Here is a 21,778-nt window from a genome sequence, read left to right as displayed (position 1 = left end):
TTGTTTCTTTCCGAAAATGCCATGCGAAACACCCACCATTAACAAGAGGGTTCAGCAAAGAGACATGAATTCGATGAAATAGATTGTCCAGAGCATATCAAGATCTTAGCAAAAAGCAAAAGGTCTTGCGAGCCCCTGTCAAGTGGGTGAAAATATAGCTACGCACAATTCAAAATAATTAATGAAAATCTCAAGTCCACGAATTCGACACGATCGTGTGATCCCATCAATTAGCAATTTCAAATGAAGTGAGTGGTTCAGGAGAAACTAAGTTTCCTTTTCCGTTCGCAGTCCACTTCGCTCAAAGTCCGTGATATGATAAATCACATGTTTAAAGTCACTTCGTTTTACTTTGTTACTTTGACAAACGTGAAGGGGGTTCAGCGAACATTCGCCCAATCACAAAGCACACAGCAGCATTGCTGGCCACCTCAATATGAACATCGTTTAAGAGTGTCAACTAAATTTTAGGCCTGGACTCGTTTGCGGACAAAAGGATTGGGGTAGACAATTTTTTGACGCACAATATCAAATGCAAACATGACCAAGTACCATCGCTACTCGACCTAAAGGAGAGACTTTGGGAAACAACACGAACAGTGAGCTGAGCAAGAACATCTCCATCAACTCTGTGGGGAGTGCCCCTTACTCTGGAACTAAGTTCTCTTCGTCACAAGGAAAGAAGTCCAATCCTTGATGAAGATCCGGCGGCTCGATAGCAACAGGCATGACAAAATACCTCTTGCTGCGGTCAGGCGACTGCTTGACTATGGGTGATTGTTACATGAGGCGCCATTTCCCTTGAGCCGAACTTGTTGGGTTGTGACAGTACTTGTTTTTGTGGTCTCTTTTCGGTTTCTTTTGCCTTACTTGTTCCGTTTGGCCGATGGATACCGTGATATTACTGTCGATTTTGAATTTCCCGCGTTGTTGTGTTCACTTGGTAGAATCGAGAATACAAAGGAGAGGCTTCTCTTGTGAAGTCCGTCAAGCTAAGGTTGTTCTCTAATAAGTAGATTCGTTGTCCAGACGGAGAATATCTCACGCCCTGCCGTGACCCTCCAGGTCAGGTACCACCCATTTCTACCACTACTTTGCTCCGCTAACACTCGACTGCATAGAAATCTAACGTAACACCACAGACACTCAACATACAAATAGCATAGCAGTACATGTACGTACGCCTACGTTGCGCCGACTATCAACACCTTTGTTGCTATCTCTCGTAGCATTACTTACAAAATTGTAGGTCATAACAAGAGGCAAGGTTTCAGCGTTTGAGTTAAATGAAAAACACGAAATAACCAAATATATTTCTTGCAATGTCTGAACGAAAATGACGAATAAACCCCCCCATCGGAGGTTTGAATGAATCTAAAGCGCTCAATGTCATTCTATCCTACTTAGTTTGTTGTAGCTTTGCAAATCTCTAAAATACTGGATTTAAGCGCAACTTTGCAACGTCCATCGGAGATTGAAACCCACGATTCCTCCTGGAACTCGACTCAATTCATTCAAATTGGCAAAATTGGCGTTACCGCTAGCCGGAGGAGGTAACTTTGATAAAGTAATTTCGTCCGCGTCAGTTTTGAAAGTCATTCGAAACGGCCTTTGTTGTGCTGCAATGACAAGAAGGAGAAGGAGGAATAGTAACAATCCGTACTATCTTTGTGACAACGTGAATGAACAATATACTTACAACAGACAGAAATTGAAGCGAGCCGGTCATCTTGATCATTGGCCGAACTAAAAAATCGCCCACAAAGACGGTTACTCAGTTGAATATCGGGTCCAATACTTCCAATGATGAACGTATTAGCAGCATCAGTCTCCACATTGCTTTCGGCACTGGGAATCTAGCAAAGGAAGACATAAAATCCGGACAATCGCATTGTTGAATGGGAACTGACTGCTCAGCGACAGGTGTCATAAAAGTGAAACCCAACATTGATGGCCAACTCACCATAAGATAGTCACCTCGACATTTTCCTTCTGTCACACCTGAGGCCACGCGCCCGCTTGTAGTGCTGAAAGCAAGACAATGAAGAATTTACAGATAGAATAATAGCATTAGTGATGTACTGTCAGGATTTTTTGGGGGAGACCTATTTCAATGGCATTTTTAGATGACCACGAAAAAATGGCCACCAATTGAGACCAACTTGAAGGGGGAACAAGATACTATACGGATATCGCATTCAAAGTCTTTCGATGTACAATTAGTTGCCGTTGACATCACTTTCACGTTTGAGACTTTGGCAAGTGTTTGATCAAAATTGCTGATCGACCCTAAATTCAAGGGCAAGTCACTTCGTAGATTTCATTCAGATATTACGTTCATTTAAGACTGAATGAGGTATACAGGCGTTTAAGCTCGAATTGTTGGGGATTCTATTCCTAGTATCCTAGTACTTGGCGTTAAGGAAGTCCGCAAGAAAGTGCCACCCTGACGTCTTTCAACTTTTGGCCAGTACGTGAGTGTGGATGTTTTAAAATGCGTTGGAACAAAAGTCGAGCCATACCTCAAACCAAATGAACCCTGCAATGAAGAGGAAAATATTTCGTTCAGCTTGCATTCCACATCTGCAGCCACTTCCTTAGCTTACTGGTGTGATTAGATTTCCTAAGATTTCGGGAATCCAGCAAATTGCACACGTGTTCGTTTCCTGTCTCCAGCACATGGTTTGGGTTTGGCTCGATAGGTGCGTGGCTAGATATAAGAGAATATATTGTAGTTTCATGGTCAATTCGCCACCCTGGAGAGATTGGTTGAATACACTAAACATACAGACACATTACATAAGGCCTGTTTCTTAAAGCTCTTCTTACCTCGGAGTTAGGGGCTTGGCTGTTAACCGGTATGGAAACACACTGGTGAAAGTGATGAGCGGATGCCCATTCTGGCTAACGTCCAAGCCTTAACCTAGAGGTATCCCCATGGGGGTTTAAAGAAACCTCGCCTCTGGTCTCCCAAAACTTTTTTACCACCTATTGCTAAACTGCTATTTTTGTCTTTCATTTCTGCAGTTGCAGTTGTATAGGCAAAATCTTGGAATGTACAAAACTTCACGTTGTGCATCAACTTGAAAGCACCACATATAACTTCATGATGATTTATAAAATGTGCTTACCTGAACTGTCCAGAACGGATGCTGACGTTGGGAAATTGAAGCTGTAAGAACAGTTTTGATATCAAGGCCTTATCACAAAGAACTCAGATGATCTGTTCCATTACCTGGCGACTGTTCCAGTTGTTCCCGTAAAGTATTGCAGGCAACCGTCCGGTCCTGGAATAGAGTTCGGGGTGTTTGAAACGAATGCCCAGTTGATCAAGCTTTTGTGAAACCGAATTAAAACCTAATTACCTCCTTGCTCATCCCCGCAATTGTATTGAGTCACTGACATGGCAACAGGGAGTAATAGCTCAAAACATTGGTTGAAGGGGTAAATTTGAACTTTTAATGCAATCAAAAACACTGCTTTGGAAAGGCCCAAGCATGGCTTTAAAAAAAAAAGCTTATGGCTTTGAAATCGTTACAATGACTCGATGATCTATGGCATTTGAAATATATTTCTTATGGCCATCTGCAAATGATATATATTCCCTTGGCGAGCTTGGATTGAAAATTTGAGCCACGTCTTCTCGACATGGATTATTTATGCTCGGGAAGACCCACTTAACCAATGTTTTGAGCGTGACGGAGACTCCGCAATCTAAAACCACCACTGGAACCGGTGGAATTGGTTCTAGAGTTTCGGATCCCAATCACTCGGTGGTCTGCTTTCCTTTGATATCCCATTCCCGCGTTCCACTGCCCCTCAGTCCGAAAACGGCATCACTGCATCTTCCGGGCGATGCATCCACAATCACTGAATCAGTCAAGATGACAAACAAAGGACATGAAACAGTCATGCGTCAAAATTGATGAACATTGTCACGCATCAGGCGACAGAATAAGCGTCTCACTGTGTTGTCCAGAATTGAAACCGCAAATCAAAGGAGGAGCGAAATTCTCCGGAGCCGTTATGGTGAACGTGTCCGTCGTGCAATCTCCCAGTGCGCCGCCTGCAAATCAGCAAATCAAGAGAATCGTTTGAGCCACATATTTAACGGCCGGCGTTCAGTTCAAGTGGGTAAGGAGAAGATGGTCACAATATGGGCACCTTGGGGTAGGTACACTTCTATTTAGTATTTACCGACTGTGGTGGATCCTTCCATGGTCAAAACAGTTTCGACGAAGCCAGTCACTGGACCATTGATGTTGAAAGTCTGGAAAGATGTCCGACGTTAGTGTTCCAAGTGCTTATCAAAGTATGAATTGGAAAACCTAAACAATGCTTCACCGTGAAATCGAATCGGATTCTGCAAATCTCGTCGCTGGCTGGGCACACTGTGTATTTGCAAGGACTCATTGGAGCACTGGACGAGGATTGGACGAGATAGGTGCAATTCTCTGAAGTTGTTTGTCCACACTGCAAAGTAACTGTAAACAAAGCGAGACATTTATTAATAAGTTGGTTTGTCTAAAGAGGAGGCAAGGAAGATCAGAATTAGCTAGCCAACTTACAAGCGCAACAAACTCCGAATCCGTTGGCGCAAGAGCCAATGGATCTTCCACCTGAAACGAAAAGTGATCGAAAGACATTAAGATAAGATCTTTGTCCCGCGTTGTTTCGCTTTTTAGGTTGGTCACAATCCCATTCTAAGAACAATGAGTCACTATTCGAATGAAGTTGATTGAAAAGGGAGAAAATAAACAAACTCAATTTGGCTGTCGGGGAAAATTCGACTGGAGTGGTTTGTAAAGTAAGTCCAACTTACCTCGAGAATCACATTCGGCGCCTAAAGATGACCAGAAGAAAAAGCAATGAGATAGTTGAAAGTGATAATAATAGCCACATACAGTAGATCTTACCAGTGTAACAAGTCCCATTCCGAGTCCCACCAACGTCACAAGGATCGTTCTGAAATGGAACCAACAAGAGTAATGGTTTGTGTTGCTCGAGAACAAGACTTCAGAATGAATGAAACTTCAGAAATAATGACAATGTCCCACTTCTGGCAACACAGTTGTAGCTTTAGTTCGTTTACAGACCCAAAGAATAAATAGCCACAAAAAAAACAGTCTTGGATTGAGGACATATCTTTATGACAATAAGAAAACATGTATGTTTGTCAAATAGGGGCTACTCATTTATGAAGGATTTGGAACACATGAGACGAGAACGGCTTTCAAGTCAATATCGCGATTATTCGTGGTGGTGAGTTAGCGTTTTCTTGCTCATTAGGTTCTGCACAAATTCACAGTCCCGCTGTCTTTTCCTGGTTAAATAGAAGATCTGATTGACTTTGATTGTTTCCAGAGAGCGGTTAACGTGTGGTTTTTTGCCGCTAGAAGCAACCCAAGCTCAAGAGGATATGTCCGAAGCTGAGTGTTGTAGCCTTAAAACCATGTTTTTTCTTCATTTAAAGAGATTTTATCCTCTTGCCTCGGAGTTGCCTCATTGGATAGAATGATGTGTGGCTAGGGAAGACGACAATTCTGTATATGGCAAGTCTTCTTGAAATCTTGTAGGATGATATTCCTCAATGGTCTGCCGATTCACAGCCGTCTCATTAGGCTGGCTCATTTTCCGTTTGAATCTTCTTGTGGATCTCCTTGCTCTCCTCTTTTTGCCTCCGTGGCCTTGATTTACAAAAAGCTCTGGGGCCTAAATCGGCCGAGGGCATCCATCCCATTCTTGAGTAGGCATTCAGCAGACTTTGAGTAGACATTGAGTAAACACGTACCCAAGTGTGCTCTTTGACTTGTTTGATGTTTGTACTACTCCAACGCCGAGTTACGGTCGATTGAAGAGGATTGGTGATAATTGTACAGTGGTAAAAGTTCACTTTTGGTCAATGTCGGAGAAAAAGAACAAAAACCCGCTGAGGGTAAGATGATTCAAAGCGTCGGGGCCAATTGGAGGTCTTGAATATCCTGTCGGAATAGCTTAAGGGACTCTGATGATCGTGCTCTTAGTGGCTAGGTGTTCCATGTATTGACCGACCAAACTAAGAAATAATTTTCTCTAGCCTTAGATCGGGCTAAAAGAACCCAGAGCATCTGCGCTTGGGGGGCCCTGGCCAATTGTGCAAGGTATCCAGCCAGATCTCTCTGAAGGTTGGAAACATCTTGCTCGTTGCAAATTCGAAGGGAGATCCGGGAATCTTCTGCAGATAGTCGCAAAGTCGAGTCACCCTGTACCTGCATCCCGTTATGAAAGATCAGCAACAACAAGGGACCAATCACGCTTCCTTGTGGTACCCCGAAATAACGTCTTTCCATTTGAAAAGATGACCGCCCACTAAAACTCTTTGTTTCCGCAGCGTGAGCCAGCACTTTATCCACTGGAGGAGGCCTCCACCGATCCTTACTTCAGTCAATGATTTGAACAGATTGAGGTGGGGAACACTATCAGATGCCTTCGCAAAGTCAAGATGGATTGTATCCATACATTTTCCGTCGTCCAAAACTCGAGATATCTCGTCACAATGCTCGAATAAGTTCGTGACCCAGGATTTACCGCTCCGAAAGCTGCGGTGTTCATACGACAGAAAGGAGTTTTCTTCGAGGTAGTTCGTCATTTTTTTCTTAATAAAGCGCTCGAGGCATGGCCTTGGACGCACTCGAGGTGAGTGATTTTGGTCGATAATCTGTTGGACTTCGAGAGTATTTTTCTTGTGGAAAAGGGATCACATCTGCCAATTTCCAATCCCGCGGAATTTCTCCGATTTATATGGACTTATTGTAAGTTTAAGTGCCAAGGGGAGGGTCACAGCCCCACCAAGTGCACTAAGGACATTTGGGGGTATATTGTCTGGGCCTGAAGAAGCCGACCTTGGTGACTTTGATCGCTTGAACCCTGAAAGCTTGATGAATGAGGAAGACTGGATGTTACTCCATGTCAATGATCTTCAATTCATTGGATTGGGTGAAAGGGAATGGAAGTTACTGTGTGAATTCTCCAAGTGAGTCATCAAATTTCGAACTGAACTCTGGCCAGGTTTTCTCAAGTCGAACTTGTATGGCTTGAAGTACATCTTCTGCTGGTGCAGCCCCAACTTCAAGGGCATTTTTTGGTCTTGAAAAATGCGATACTCTTGAAGTAAAGTTGAGAGCTCTTGTAAGTTAGGACTTCCAATGCGAACTTAGAAAAGCGGTATTCTCGACTGAAATGGCAATTGCCAACTGCCAAGTTTCGGTCCTCCCAAACGCAAGTGTCAAGTGCAATCTTCAAAGATGGATTGAACAAGTCCTGGGAGCAATCACACATCAAACTCAATTTGTCCAAACACAACTTGAACATCTTGAAGTATTGAGGTTTGAAAAAAAACTGTCATCAAGTAAACGTTTTTTCGAGTTGGATTGGAAGCACGACTGCAAGTGCAAATTGAGAAAACTGGTTCAGAGCGTTTAAGCCAACTATCACTTTAAACCAGTCAGTTGCTTCAGAGGTTTGTACTAAAACGTGTTTTGATAGAGTATTGGGTAGCACTTCTTGCGTTAAAAAAAGCCTTTAACTCATGTACTCGTAGAAAAACTTCAAAAACAATTGTTGTTGGTCTCAAGTCAGTACAGATTCATGTAAAGCACTCACAGGGAGAACACATTATTCTAGGGGCCCAGAATGTTCAATTAGACTGATTTGTTTGCTTTCCAGCATTCAATCATCTTGGATCAGTGTTTGGAACTGATCCAAAATTGTTGAGTTTTTCGGACTCAGTTCTCAGCTCCAAACACGGATGCAAGATGATTGTTCTTGCCAAAACAAATCAATTGAATTGAACTGAAAAGTGAAGTTATGGGGTTCATTGACAAATGTGTTCTCGTTGTCAGTTCTGTGCATTGAATACATCTGACTCTAAACTAACGATTGCCTGTTGACTTGAGGGGAGGTTTTTGTACCCAAGAAACGCCAGAACTCTACCAAAAAATGGATTGATTGGCTCACAAACTCCTGCAGCAATTGAATGAAATGAAATTATTTACTCATTGACAGTTTCTTTGGTGGCTCTGAGTTTAGCTGGGTCAAGTAATGAATTTGACGAGATGTCCTGGTGTCTAGTAGTCCCATGGCGATTTATATCTTGAGCAGGATGTCTCCTTGTGAGTGTGCTCAATGTTGAGTCGTCCTCTTGTTGGAGATAGAAGTTTTCCTGGTAAAATCCACCTGAATTAGAATTCTTGAACTTTTTTCCCCTGATCCATGACGCTTTTGAAGACTTGAATGAATGCTTTCTTGAATTTCGGTCTTCTTTTCTGACACTGGATGGGTAGAAACTTTCAAAGGACTAACCAAAGTACGTCCAAAACTGGTTCTAAAGGATTCCTCCACGATAACTTGGAGAGGATTGTCCGGTAAGATTCAGTCCAAGTTTTTGGATACACTTTTTTGAAACGAAGTATCGGTAGAGGTCCCATCGATGGGATGGTATCTTTGATCCACTGTCTTGATTCACAAAGGGATGAAACACGTTGACTAGATTAAAGGAATCAACCCGGAAATAACGGTAACCGGAGCGACTCAATTGTCAAGAGCACTTTTTGAATTGGTCTTTTGATTACTCACTTTGTTTGGTTCAAAGAGTCGAAATTAGAAACATGATGGTATTGTTGGCATGCCAATGAAATATTTCTCAAAACCGAAGGACACCTAATTGGTCTCGGTGTTTGAATGCTGAAAGCCGCCTGCCTCTACTGTACTCGGCTTAACGCTAAAACTCCTTAATTCTAAGCGAGAGGCGAGATCGAAAATGAATTACGTTGAATGAGACGATTTGGAACAGGGACATAACTGAAAAATGAATAGAGTCAGATCAACTGAATCAATTGAAAATACATCAAATGAACTCCCTGGGTCACAAACGTTTTGGGTCCCGATGGGATGAGGAGGTTTCGTTCATGGCTGCGTGCGTTGAAGTCTCCGACCTAAAAAGACAGAGGACCAAAACCAGGCTCCCTAGATACTTGCGAAAATGTTCAACCATGATGCAGTCTGGAAATCGTGCCAAGTCCCAGTTTTTTGGTGTGATGATATTTGATTCCACAAGTCCTCAAAAGCCGACACTGGAATGAATGGTGGGGGTTCGAAAGCGGAAAGCGGAATGAGGGAAAAGTGATAGGTGAATTGCATGGCGTGACGCGGCTAAAGGAACGGAGACCACGTAAGCAGAAAACCCTCGGGAACGCGTTGCCAGCGATTCGATGCAGTGTAATGAAATGCATTCATTGGCTCAAGAATTACAGTCGTGCACAATGAAGCGATCAAGTCCATAGAAACATGAAAGCCGAACGCCCTCTGGAGGGAGTCCATCGAAATCGGATCACTTCAATGTTACGAAAAATGTTGCTAACCTTAACCAGAAAGTCCAGTCGAGTTGTTTCTTTTGATCTGGCTTAAATTTTCATGTTGAAGACCGAAAACACGATTTTTGGAAGATTTGAGAGAGAGATATATATGAGATCTTCATCTGAGGAGGGACATTGTTCAAGTTTCAAGAAATCGTCAACAGAGGGCTATTCGCTTGTCTACAATTTCAAATGACGTGGTCTACCGACATCCCCTAGCCTAGAATTTCATCACCAGTTTTTATGGCTCGGGCCCGTAGGTTGGAGAAAAATAGGTCATTAAACAAATTTTGCCCGCTCCTGGTTCATCTCCATTTACCTGGTTAAAAATACAAGCTTTGAGATTCACATTCAACAAGAGTCAATCAAATCCAAGCCATTGTTCAAGTGAAAGGAAGAAAAATTGGCTCGATCAAATTGGTTGAAAATTAAGCAAAAGCCAATCCAAGACCGTCGGGTCCACCATACATGATAGGGTTGACTTTCAACTTACGACTTTCGACTTTCAAATATCCCGAACCGAATCGACATGGAACCCTATCTTTCATTTGTTACCAAGCTTTGCTACTAACACTAACATGGCTATTCCAAGATTCTTGGCACTTTTTCTTTTGGGAACTTTGATCAATTCTGGACACGCATCAAAGGTGAAGGAAATCCTAAGACAATCAAAAAGATTGGGCCATCGTCAAGAGAGTAAGTTTTCTATAAACTGTCGGTATGTCATTGCCGAATCCATTTCAATATCTTTACATTTCAGGGATCTTCAGTTTGTTCAACGTTGTCAGATTTAAGGTAACTATTTTCTTCATCACCATATAATGACTGTTTTTTTTCAACTTTGGATGCTGGTGGGTCATCTCGTTGACTTTAAAAACATGGGAGCTGTATCTGGGACAGTTGGAACTAATGAAAGGCATTCGAATTCTCTTCGTGCAGAATGAAGCTTGTCAAGGAACATCTTCGAATGGAATAGTTGGAACTTGTTTGAATATCCAAGAGTGCTCTCAAAAAGGTGGAAATTCCATTGGAAATTGTGCCGCGGGTAAGAATTCAATTGGAGTGTTAATCTAGAATTCTACAAAGCGTCAACGGTATTATGAATTTTTCGCCATGTATACTTTTCTCTAGGTTTTGGGGTTTGTTGCGCTATTGCCATCACAGGATGTGGTGGGACCGTGAGCAATGTAAGTACTACATCGAAGGTTAGATTCTATTCCTAAGAATGCTTGTTCTAATGTGCGTTTTTTGGTGCTTCAGAATTGCACCTACGTGAGGGTGAGTACCTTTGACTATACCTAAATGGTACAAAATCAATCCAAGTTCCAACTACTACAAGAGTGACGTCATGTTTTGCAGAACAATGGTTTTCCTGGATCGGATTCCATGACTGACAGAACCTGCACCGTGGACATCAACCGCATCTCCAGTGGTAAGTTTCGGTTGACATTGATTGCTCCATGAAGTTTGGTCCTTGACTCATGCCTGCGTTTCTGTCGACGTTCCAGACATCTGCCAAATCAGGTAAGTTATATGAAATTAGTGCTCTAATCAATCAACCAATCGGGCCCAATCTTACTCCGCGTCTCTTTAGCCAAAACACCAGCTAGTTTGCCGTTAAAATAGTGTTGCAACAGTTACAATCTCTTGATGTGTATGTGTTAAACTTTTTAAGAGTCTAGCTTTATTAGTTTCATTTCAAAATTTTGGGAAATTCATGCCAATTATGTTTCCTTTTCTCTTTGTCTTGAATGGGCTAACTCTCCAGTTCTTACATTTCATGACAAGCACTAATCATTATGATCTGCCTGACAGTGCCAAAGAAGAAATGGCAGGATGCCAATGGAATCATTCCAAGTTTGCTCAACCCATCAATCATTAACAAAGTGCCAGGTAGACGTGGACTTACTCAATGGTGTTATTCTCAGAACAGAGAACTCGCGATCGATCCACCCTCATCATTAGCCAATGCGCTATAGATATACATATATGGACGATATGACGACGAGGACATATATATGATCAGATATTGGATATTGTGCCGATCGGAAACATTGGAGCTCTCTTCATTCGCCATTCTCCTCATTCTCTGTGACGAGGAACCTATCAACCCACCATGCCGGATGAGTACAAAAACCCTTCATGTCTTGTTCTTATCTCTCTCCATCACATTTTTACCATCGTCAAGCACTTTTTTCTTCACTCTAATGGTGTACAAAAAGCCTGCAAAGGTTAGCATTAAGGTGTATCCAACTACGGAGGTCGCCATTTAATTTAGAACTATCCAAATGATGTCGGATAACTCGGTAGACTTTGACCCAATAGAGTGCTAGAGTACATAGAAACCTGGTCCAATCGTTGATTAGGCCTTTCCGAGGATCCGTGTTCACCCTCCATTCTTTTTCGTAGAGGGCACCGCTGATCATTTTGAAGCCTCATGATCTTCATCTATTCAACCGATTATGATACAGGATGATGACCATCCAAGAACATGGAACGGTTGGCTCTCGTTCGCTCTTTAGAGTCAACACACGCTTGATTTACATAGAGACCCTTTAGTCAGAGACCCGCAAGGTTGAGTTTGCGTCATCGAATTCAACAGATCTCATTGGCTATCAGTTTTCGATGAACGTGTAAAATGTTCCAAACAAAGCTCAGCAGGGAGTTCACCCTTCAACTCTAGCATCCCAAGTCAAATGCAAAAAAGTGCAAAGTAAAGAGTTTCATGAAAGACCTTTGTAGGTCACATGTGTTGGTTCAATTTCAGATCTGAAATATGACAAATTCCAGGGACTTGATTTTCTGAGCAATTGGATTCATAAAGGAATTCAAGATTAACAAAAACATTTGCAACAGTGTAGAATGTCTCTATCTATGAATCAACAAAATTGCTGGTCCTTACGGAAAAAGTTACAGTGGTAGCCTTGAAGTACATATTCAATGGTGTTTGTCATGATAGTACGTACTCTTTCTTATACATTGAATTGATTCAAAATGTACTTGGAAACTTTTTTTGTTCTTTTGATCGTTTACTTTGTGCGCTAGAGACACTTGCTGAACCTCGTGCGACTCTGCATTCAGGGTCTCTAGGTTACTGATTCGTTGCACCGTGAAAGAAGGATGGGCCAGACTCGCAAAAAAAACGTTTGAAGCGCCAATTTTGCATCATCGCAGTGCTGCCGGCCAAAAGGCAAACGCATCTATCAGCGCTTTTTAAACCGTCCTCCAAAGGCTGTTAATCGGGCACCAGTCACTGACAAGTCCAAAAAGCATAGGTTTATTCCTATTTTCGAAATGGGAACTATCAACCCATTTTGGACAGCACCACATGGTGTAATTGTAAAGACTGAAAAGAAGCAAAACATAGTGGCCTCTCGTTTTTTTTTATCGAACCGATAGGGACGGTTATTTTACGTTGCTGTCTTCATTAAGGAAGGCTCATTTGCAAGAAACTCGAAGCTTCTGAGACAAACTTCACTTATATTGCCGAATTGCTTCCAATAATGATTTGTAATCTCGCATCCTCTTGTTTGTGAATGATACACCACACACAAACACACACCTCATGGTTCGGGGTGTGGGAAATTTTCCCTTGCGTTGTAACTAAATAGTTTTAAAAGGCTGTTGATTTGGTTCTTACTGAAGTTTGCTTGAATATCGCTCTAGGTCTTTGTTACGAACACTCGAAATGTGAAAAAAACCCTCAAATTTTCATCATGACTTATTTACTTCTGCTCAAGTTTCGTGTTTTTTTTCTCGTTGAAAATACTTCAACCCGATGGGTTTTTATTGTCCTTATTCACATTTATCATGTCTCATTTACCTGATTTGAAGGTGCATGGCCATAATGAGGCAACGATCCTGAAGTAAGGGTCAGGTCATCGTTTATAAAAGGGATTGTAACGAGAACCGCCTCTCCATCTTTTGACAAAGAACGGTTGAATTATGAACTTCTCATCGGGGTTGTCCTTTCTTTAAACGTAAATATGTAGATATCAAATATTGCGTACTGAAGCCATAGTTCCTCAAAAAATGTTGCATACCCCCTCCCCCAAGACTTGTTTGATTTGCTGAATCCGAGTCACGCCTTTTGCGTTAATTATACTCGTACAAGATTCATTGAAAGGGAAATTGTTTTTGATCAGGGATTTAGAATAGAATAACAGTGAAATCGACGGTCCAGCATTTGGTTTCATTGGCAATTTCTAGACACGTCCGTTGTATGAGTTAGATCCCAATTAGAGTGGGTTGTACGATTTTTTAATCCTGCATTCGAGACTGGTTTCGATTGAGTGATTGCCGTCGCATGACGATTGCAGCAAATTCAATCACATTGGATCCGTGAGTGAGACACATTTGTTCTTAGGTGCAGTGAGACAATTTTACCTCAAGACATTTCATGTGAGTTCCCCTCTATGTTCACTCGAGACGATCGCTTTTATTGTCAAATCATCATCGCATGACAATCATCATGACTATGAACCCGGCAGACTCTTCACGTATGGAAAACCGTTGGTAGACCAAATATCATATAAAGATTGAACGGTAATAAATAGACGAATTATAACCTTTCATCTTAATACTACTGGGGATTGCATTCCCTGTAGCGCTTGGAAAAGCCCGTGAAAAGCCGAACCAACCCCCCCAAAAAACTAAAACATAGAACTGACCCAAATGATAGGAGAGACCATTTTCCTTGAAATGGAACGCTGGAGCTGCAAATAGTTATTACTAGTCTACTTAAAACGAGCCGAAAGCCTATCAATTTTTGGGCATCAAAAATGACGCGAAGGAAAAGATATGCACTATTTCTCGTGGTTCATGAGCAGAAATGAAAAGAAATGCTCATTTATTTTCAAGCCACTGGTCACTTGGAATGGTTTGAACAAACTCAGGAAGGTTGGTCAATATTCGAATAGGTGGGAAAAGCTATCAAATTTGTCAAAATAGTCACTAGAAAGGATAATCCTAGAAAGGATGCAGTATCTCAAATGAAATACGAACAGGAATATTGAGAAACAAGTTAGCTGAAATATATTTAAAAAGTGTCAAGAAGCTTAAATCAAAATTCGAGGAGAATCATATTAGCGCTTGACACCAAAATGGCAACTTTGGCATCAATGTTAGCTAAAAAATATGTTAAAACACCGATATGAATGTGTCTGCTCGTACGTATTTGAGATCACACTTTACAAACCTAACCATTATACGCATATTCTCTCACTGTCATCTTGTTGAAACAAAAGTAACTAAGATGCACCTGAACAAGCATCATATTAGGCATCGTGCACTTCCGGCTTTACAAACAAGTCGCACATTGGCTGGCTAGTGGACAAATGAAATTGAAAATTAAGGAACAGGCTTCATTCTATACTCTGAGTCGATTTGTGGTTAGAATGCAAAAGTTTTTTTCGACCCTGTGCTTCGCCAACCCCATAAAGGGTTGATGGGTCAAGTCAAATCTTTTGAAAACGGTGATGCAAAGCGCTGGATTACTAAGTGTCGACAACTGACATAAGCCTCGTCTCATATTGTTATGACAGAATCCAGAAAACTAACATTGCAAGAACAGGAAGTGAGGAATTGTAACATGGGACCAAACCAAATATAAAGAATAACCAAGAAAACCTTTGGTTTTGTTGCAAAAATTCATTATGAACTTTTGTAAACAAACAACAACGAACTAGGGATTCTGCAAGATCTGGCTCTGAAGTGACATGACAAATGGGTTACTGAAATAATGTACTACTACTGAGTATGCACATTTCATGGCGATGTTTTGCATTTTGTACCATTAGCATAAGACGCAACTGATGCACTCGAATGAATTTGGTGTAACGAAGAAAAATAATTGATAGTTGTCCCAATCCAGATCTAGGGCCAATTCTAATGACCGTAGAGGCTTAATGTGCGTTTTGAGAGCACCTTCAAGTCCTCGAAAACCCAGGGTAGTTCGAACAATGAAGTCCACTTCTCTTCCTTCTCGAGCTCCTTCATTGTTTAATTTGCTTTTCTCTGATATTCGTAGGGAATACGTAGGCCTGGTTGATTCGGTTGCATCTTTCAAGTCAGACTAGGAACAATTTTTAGATAGCATTCCAGATCAATCCTACATTCAAGGACTAGCTCGGTCTGCCAACTCAAATTCGTTGGTACACAAAAATATCATATAAAGATTGAAAGGTAATAAATGGACGAATTATAGCGTTTCATTTTAATAGTATTGGGTGGTACTAATGAATTAGTATTAGCACTTGCAGCAGCTAGAAAAACCCCTGAAAAACCAAACCAAAAAAAAATGATAATCGTGTGAGGTAAATGCAGCATGTTTCCTAACCTCATTTGTTAGGAGGCGCTTGAGTCGGATGTGGTCAGTTTCCAGTTAAGAAGTCTCTTTCAGTTGTGGAATCTGACTTCAAAAGCTTGATTCAACCCATCATTAGCAGTTTTCTAGATGTCTGGTAAAAGGTCCGCTAAAGTAAATCTTGGCTGTCTTGTAGTGCAAGATGCGACACGTACATATATGTGCAGGTTGTGCTTGGCATGATGTCTCGGCTTTTCCCACCACATGACCATATTCTTCTCGGTAGTTGGGAGTCATATGTCAATGAGGAATAATCAAATAGAAACTCTTCAATGACAGACCTAAGTTTATAAACCGACAAGGCACTCTAGTTGATGTCCACACAAAGTCTCTAAACCAAGGAGGCACACAAGGACCTTGATTGGCTTTTCCGTGAACTTCCTTCTCACAGGAATTCCTAATTGCCCACGTGGAATGAAAAAACGGCCAACACAATACGTAGTCGGGAGTAGCCCTCTAGTCTGGAGGGATGGCGTTTGATAAATGATTACAATCCATTTGATGCGTTTACTTCGAATCAAGCCGAGGAATTCGCAAGCTTTTTTGATTACAAAGACAATTAAAAATGCTCAAAAAGTTGGTGTCTCTTTAAGATGAGACCAAATAAAACCTAAAAGATGGTTGGCAATACATGACAATTTTACGTCTCTAGTTTTTGCTTTCCTCTTCAAGTTAGAAATAACCACGAGATATTCCTTTGTCTTCTTTGTGTCGGTTTTTGGTCTTCAACTCGTTTCAAGTAGATTATTTGAACGAGCCCGAACGTTCCATTCAAATGAAAATGCTCTCCCATGTCACTTAAATTTGGTAGACTCGCTGGTGTCGAATTTGTGTCTTATTTGATCCCATGCTTGATTACCATTCTCCCCTTCATCTTTACGTTTTATGTATCGTTTCCCTTACTCTAGGTGTTGCCATAGCTATATCAACATTCTCGAAGCCCTCTTACGAGTCCCTATTCATGTTGCTCATAAAACCCCAATCTTGCTTAACTCCACGTGTTTGAAGATGATACTTTTCATCTGGATTTAAATCTGACCTGACCTAAATAACTCTATTTCTAGAAAATGCTCTTCCTTCTAAATTTGGCTTCAATTTGGTGGCTTTCTTTCCACCCGTTGCTGACAAGTGTTGGGCGACGATGGAGTAAGATCGGTTCCTGTTTTAATATGGTCAAAAGCAATAACATCAAACTCACATTGCGTTGCTCCTCATTCAAGTCTCCATGCATTTCAGATTGGATTTTGAATCGTCAACGCAACTCCCCCTTGGAACTCAACCAGGTACAGATTGCACGTCGCTCCTTAGGGACTCTCTCGTATGTTGCTTAGTTGTGGAAACATCCCAGGAAACCTCTTGTGAACCTTTTCCTTTCATTAGACCTACCAACAATGAGCACAAGCCCGTTTTTGAAGGTCCTTCTTTAGAGCGCAGTTCAAGTACCTCAATGTCTACTCCAGCTCTCATTATGTACAAAAAGAGACGGTGTACTTGATGATTGGATAAACAGACCACTATAGGATTCTCAGATTTTCCTTTGTTTCGGTCTCACATGGTCACATGTGCTCGAACGGTGTTGACAATGCACAGTAAGCATGCATTTTGTACCGTATCCAGACATATAAGGGGGAACATTTTCTCTTTGGAACGTTGTCCAATATCATTTAAAGTGAAACGGAAATCCGTCATTATGTCGTTGAAGTAATCTGAATTTGACGTGATGCCATTTGGTCGGAAAATGTCCACTTACCGGATCCACATCCAATATAATTATGTGAACTTTGGTTTGGCAATCGATTCAAAACAAGGGGGGGGGGTCTGCCTTCCCGGGTAGTTGGACACTGACGTTCAAACCGCCAGACGTAACTTTCGAATGAAACCCTAGTCATCATACTTTTCGTTTTGTTGCAACCCTCAACCTAGAACACTGCTCTCATTGCTCTTAGATCTAAATACTTACCAGATTTCTCGTGGCTTGAGGCAGCCTGCCTTACTCAATGGTTTGATCTTTGAGAGCGACGAATTTTCGATCTGCGTTGACATCTATTTAACCTTTGGATTAAAACCAACCATCGTGTGTCACTCATGAACGAAGAAACACATGCAATACCTATTCAAATAAGAGTGCTGAGCGCTCAGTATTGACAAGTGATTCTGGACAACCCACCGGCTCGTTTTCCTTGCTCTTTAATAACATACATTTCCTCACTGACTCGACGATAGAGAAATGACCTTGAAGAAGCGCTTCAGGGAACAAGAAAACCGTTTTCTGGCTGGAGTGGAGTGGAAAGCTCTTTCAAACCTCGCTATAGGACGTTTCAGTTTTGCTTTGCCTCCTAATCAAGCACTTGAACATTGAGCACATCTGATCAGGAGGTAACGCATAACTCTACAAATCCTAGCTAGAAGACGTTCGATCTTCGACCGAGCTTTCCACTCCAACACTGACGTACTCCATGACCTGATCATCAATTGTATTGTTCTTTTCCCTCACGCATTTTCCGGAGCCCGGTCAGATCTTCGGTTCATTACTCTCTGCCTTGGTGGGAGCACTTGAATGGATTTTGTCTTTTGAATCGTCAGTATTCGTTTTCCATGATAGACAGGAGAAGCACCATTTTCCGGCAGTGTCAAGAGGCGTTTTCCTTTCATGGATGCATGCTGATGTTGCTGATGTTGCTGATGCTGATGGGTGAAAAGGGTTACAGGGTAAAGAAGAAGAGCTCCGTCTCTTCAATTCATGGATGCCGCCAATTGAAACTTCAGCCATTGACGAGTTGTCTCGTCCAGTGTCACTAAATATGTGTACCCATGTATTTAAATTTAAATGTGGTCACAGCCGCTCGCTCTTGATAGCTAGCTAGTGCTGTTCATTCTTTTGAGCCCGTTTTCGTTCTCAGGCTCTTGTGGAGGAATTGGGGACAGTTTGACGGTGCTCAGCCCTCACTCGGGATCCGCGAACGCCTTTCCTCCGGCAGTTTGTGGCACTCTTACTGGCCAACACAGTAAGTTTGCAATCATTGACTAGATTCGCGAGATAGGAACAAGCACGTCTCACAATGCTCCTCATCAACTGGGCTCATTTCAGTGTATTTTGAAAGCGGCCGAAGCGGAAATGTGGCTGGGCAGATCGATATTTTCCAAGGAACAGGAACAGGAGAAAGGCGTTATAACATCAAAGTGACCTACATTCATTGCTCTAGCACATATCGGTAAGGGTACTTTTCGTATTAAAGACTGGCTTGGTTGGGATTGTTTTTTGAAGCCCTCACTTTTGTTATCCCTCTTCCAGCGCGCCCAGTGGATGCACCCAATACTTTACGGGATTAGCGGGTACAATCACCTCCTATAACTTTGCCGGGGGTCAGATCTTGGAAAACCAACATTACGGCAATTGCATTCGCCAAAACGAGGGTAGGCTGGCTTGTTATTTGGGTTTCAATCGGGATTGGACACTAATCCATCCATAATCGATGAACGATTAGGTTACTGTTCGGTGGTTTACTCGGAGACGCCCATCACAACGCCGGACCCGTTCAGTTTGAGTCCTGTTCCGGCAGGAGACCCGGCCACCGTTACGGTAAACCAAAACAAGCGTTTGTCTGTCTTCTATTTTCCGGACTGCCTTACCGCTCGCCACTGAGAATGAATGGAATTCCCAGTTGTTCAAGGCGAAAAATTAATTGCATTAGAAGTAGTAATATCCATATAAAATCCCATTCACCAACGAAGTAGAGTTGACGGATTTGGCTCGCCCATGAATTGACTACGAGTTCCATTTCAAGCTCCGGGTTTGCCGTCTTGAATTGCATCCTTCACTGTCCACTGAAAGATAGACATGATTGTCTCTGATTGATTGAAACATGCATTCTTGGAAGCGATTGTTCTGGGAAGAGAGCATGTGCAACCTCAAATCGATCGCTGAGACGGATAATGGGAATGATAATGTACTCACTCCACGCCAACGTAAGATAGGCAATCACAACAAGTGGATTCGAAAATGAAAATCGTCGGTCGAGGAAGCAATGGAGCGTGCGTGTTCAAATATCTGTTTCACTCTTGAAGCCATTACTCACGATCGAGTTGAAAACTGTTGAGAAACCCTTCCTTGTACTCTCACGCTGATGCCGACATCTGAGCACAGCTTGTTGAAGTAAAAAGAAAGATTTCCTATCTTGGCTCGAGAACAAAAGATCCAGCTTATGCATTGGTAAAGCCTTAAGAAAATGAGACCCTGACAACTGATAGGAAGGATGTCTTCAGAAGTTATTACTCAAAAGAACAAGGAAAACACGTACGTACTCGTTAAACTCAGTGGGTGATGGACATGTCCGGATCCAGTCATTGGCATATTTCAATTTCTCGAATAATCCAGGTAGTGACATCTCGTCAAATTGGAATGAAAAACATCTCACTTCTTAATTGGTTATTGGTTCCCAGGGTGTGGCCAGCCAACCAGTTCCTCGAAACTCTCAATCATCCGTTTTTCGTATTTGAACAAACCAAATGACAGTACAAGAGTGGTGAAATCTCAGCTTGTCTATGTCTTGCCCCAGCGAATCCCGTCAAATCAAAGGAAGCTCTCTATTTAAGTGGGAAAACGTGTCAAACTGAAAAACCAGTAGTGCACAATGACGTGTCCATCGGAAATGAAGAGACCTCGAAGCCATGGACTGATATTTGTGTTCATTTATCCAATACAAAGAAGGATAATGGTACTCGAAGAGGGCGCAATTGTACTTTACAGCAGGAAATCTGAAAACGAGCTTGGCGTGGTGTAATTTGCAACACCGTCTAAGGCTAATGATTTAATGCGTGACATTCTTATTTATGTAGGACAATTGCATGCCTCTAAGTCATGTGACGGTTCCCAGTCAAATCATCCAACACCTAGACTCTCCGCAGGCCTCACAAAGTCTTGGTAAGTGTCATGATATTGTAGCTTATTCTCGAATGCCAACTATTTCCTAAGGGTGACCGTTGTTTCTAGTTACCTACGTGCCCTCCATGAGGTGCAACAAGGTGTTTGGCAGCCTTCCTGGAACCGCCGTCCCCGGAAGTCTCGAGTGTAAGTACGTTCATCTCGGGAAAGACCTCCTCGTCTTTCCCTTCGTTCTACTTCTTCCATAAATGATATGATTGACATTTGGCACTACTGATTGGTGGATTCACCCAAAACAGCGGTCTGAACTTGTGCGCCCATGGGTGATCGATGATGTTCAATCTGCGATGAGATGATGATTTGGTCTGAATTAGTGCCATAATCTCGAAAGCTAATTGGTCTCCTCTCTTTTTTTCCAGCTGAGCGAGGTTTTCCGTTCGTGTTGGGATTTCATTCGCGATCGAGTGAAGCCGGAGCTTTGGCCGATTTGGGAGGATTCAGTTTGGATTTCCGACAAAAGCCGTGTTAATCAACGAGCATTTGTTTTATTAGACAATTTGGTTGCCACCCAAGACACCAGAACATGTATTAGGATTTGACACATGACTTCATCAACTTCGATATGTTTCTTGCAATGACAGTAACGAATAAAAAACTTGTTAATTCAAACACAATACGCCGTTGTTGTTGTTGTTGTTAAGAGCTTGGGTCTAAATTGATCGACAAATGCGGATTCTCTTGTGGGGCTCACAAAGAGCTTGGATGAACAACACTAAAAGTCACTCTTGATTTCATGTTCGGCGATATTCTAAGCAAAATAGTCTACGCAAAAACCTGAAGAGGTGCTTCATTCCACGAGCTCTTCGGACCTGGAACATTGTGCCTCAGGAACTGAGGGCGGAGATGTGCCATCAAAAGTTTGAAATAAAAATTCAGGCATTCACCTCGACCCTGCCAATTTAGAACCTCAACTTACCGTTTTCCTTTCTTTTCCTGCCAAGATAATTCAAGTAAAAAAGTGTAGCTAAAACATTTCAAAGACAAATGCATACATGCATCCATAGCCGTCAAGGAAAAGCCATGATTGGTTCTCAAAACAGCCAAATCACACGATTGAAATGACATCCTCGTTTTGACGTC

At 42.0% G+C, this 21,778-nt stretch overlaps 2 protein-coding genes across 2 annotated transcripts; one reads left to right on the top strand and one right to left on the bottom strand.

The window, feature by feature from the left end:
* Positions 1–1,282: 1,282 nt before the first annotated feature.
* Positions 1,283–13,238, bottom strand: LOC131891950 (uncharacterized). The gene is made up of 16 exons (XM_059241658.1): positions 13,216–13,238; positions 4,917–5,014; positions 4,823–4,843; positions 4,569–4,619; positions 4,345–4,484; positions 4,198–4,270; positions 3,968–4,066; positions 3,789–3,870; positions 3,366–3,400; positions 3,236–3,287; positions 3,132–3,172; positions 2,607–2,710; positions 2,523–2,539; positions 1,964–2,027; positions 1,700–1,856; positions 1,283–1,619 (listed from the first exon to the last, which is right to left on the bottom strand). Exons 1-16 carry the CDS (start codon positions 13,236–13,238, stop codon positions 1,444–1,446), a joined length of 1,233 nt encoding a protein of 410 aa, XP_059097641.1. The 3' UTR covers positions 1,283–1,443.
* Positions 13,239–18,527: 5,289 nt separating this feature from the next.
* LOC131893235 (uncharacterized) lies at positions 18,528–21,312 on the top strand. The gene is made up of 7 exons (XM_059243210.1): positions 18,528–18,761; positions 18,845–18,968; positions 19,049–19,170; positions 19,242–19,336; positions 20,593–20,677; positions 20,747–20,824; positions 21,058–21,312. Coding segments are annotated over exons 1-7 (615 nt in total). The 5' UTR covers positions 18,528–18,760; the 3' UTR covers positions 21,168–21,312.
* The last annotated feature ends 466 nt before the right edge of the window (positions 21,313–21,778 follow it).

Source organism: Tigriopus californicus, chromosome 2, assembly GCF_007210705.1.
Source record: "Tigriopus californicus strain San Diego chromosome 2, Tcal_SD_v2.1, whole genome shotgun sequence".
Lineage (NCBI taxonomy): Eukaryota > Metazoa > Arthropoda > Copepoda > Harpacticoida > Harpacticidae > Tigriopus > Tigriopus californicus.
This window is presented reverse-complemented; position numbering and strand designations above follow the sequence as displayed.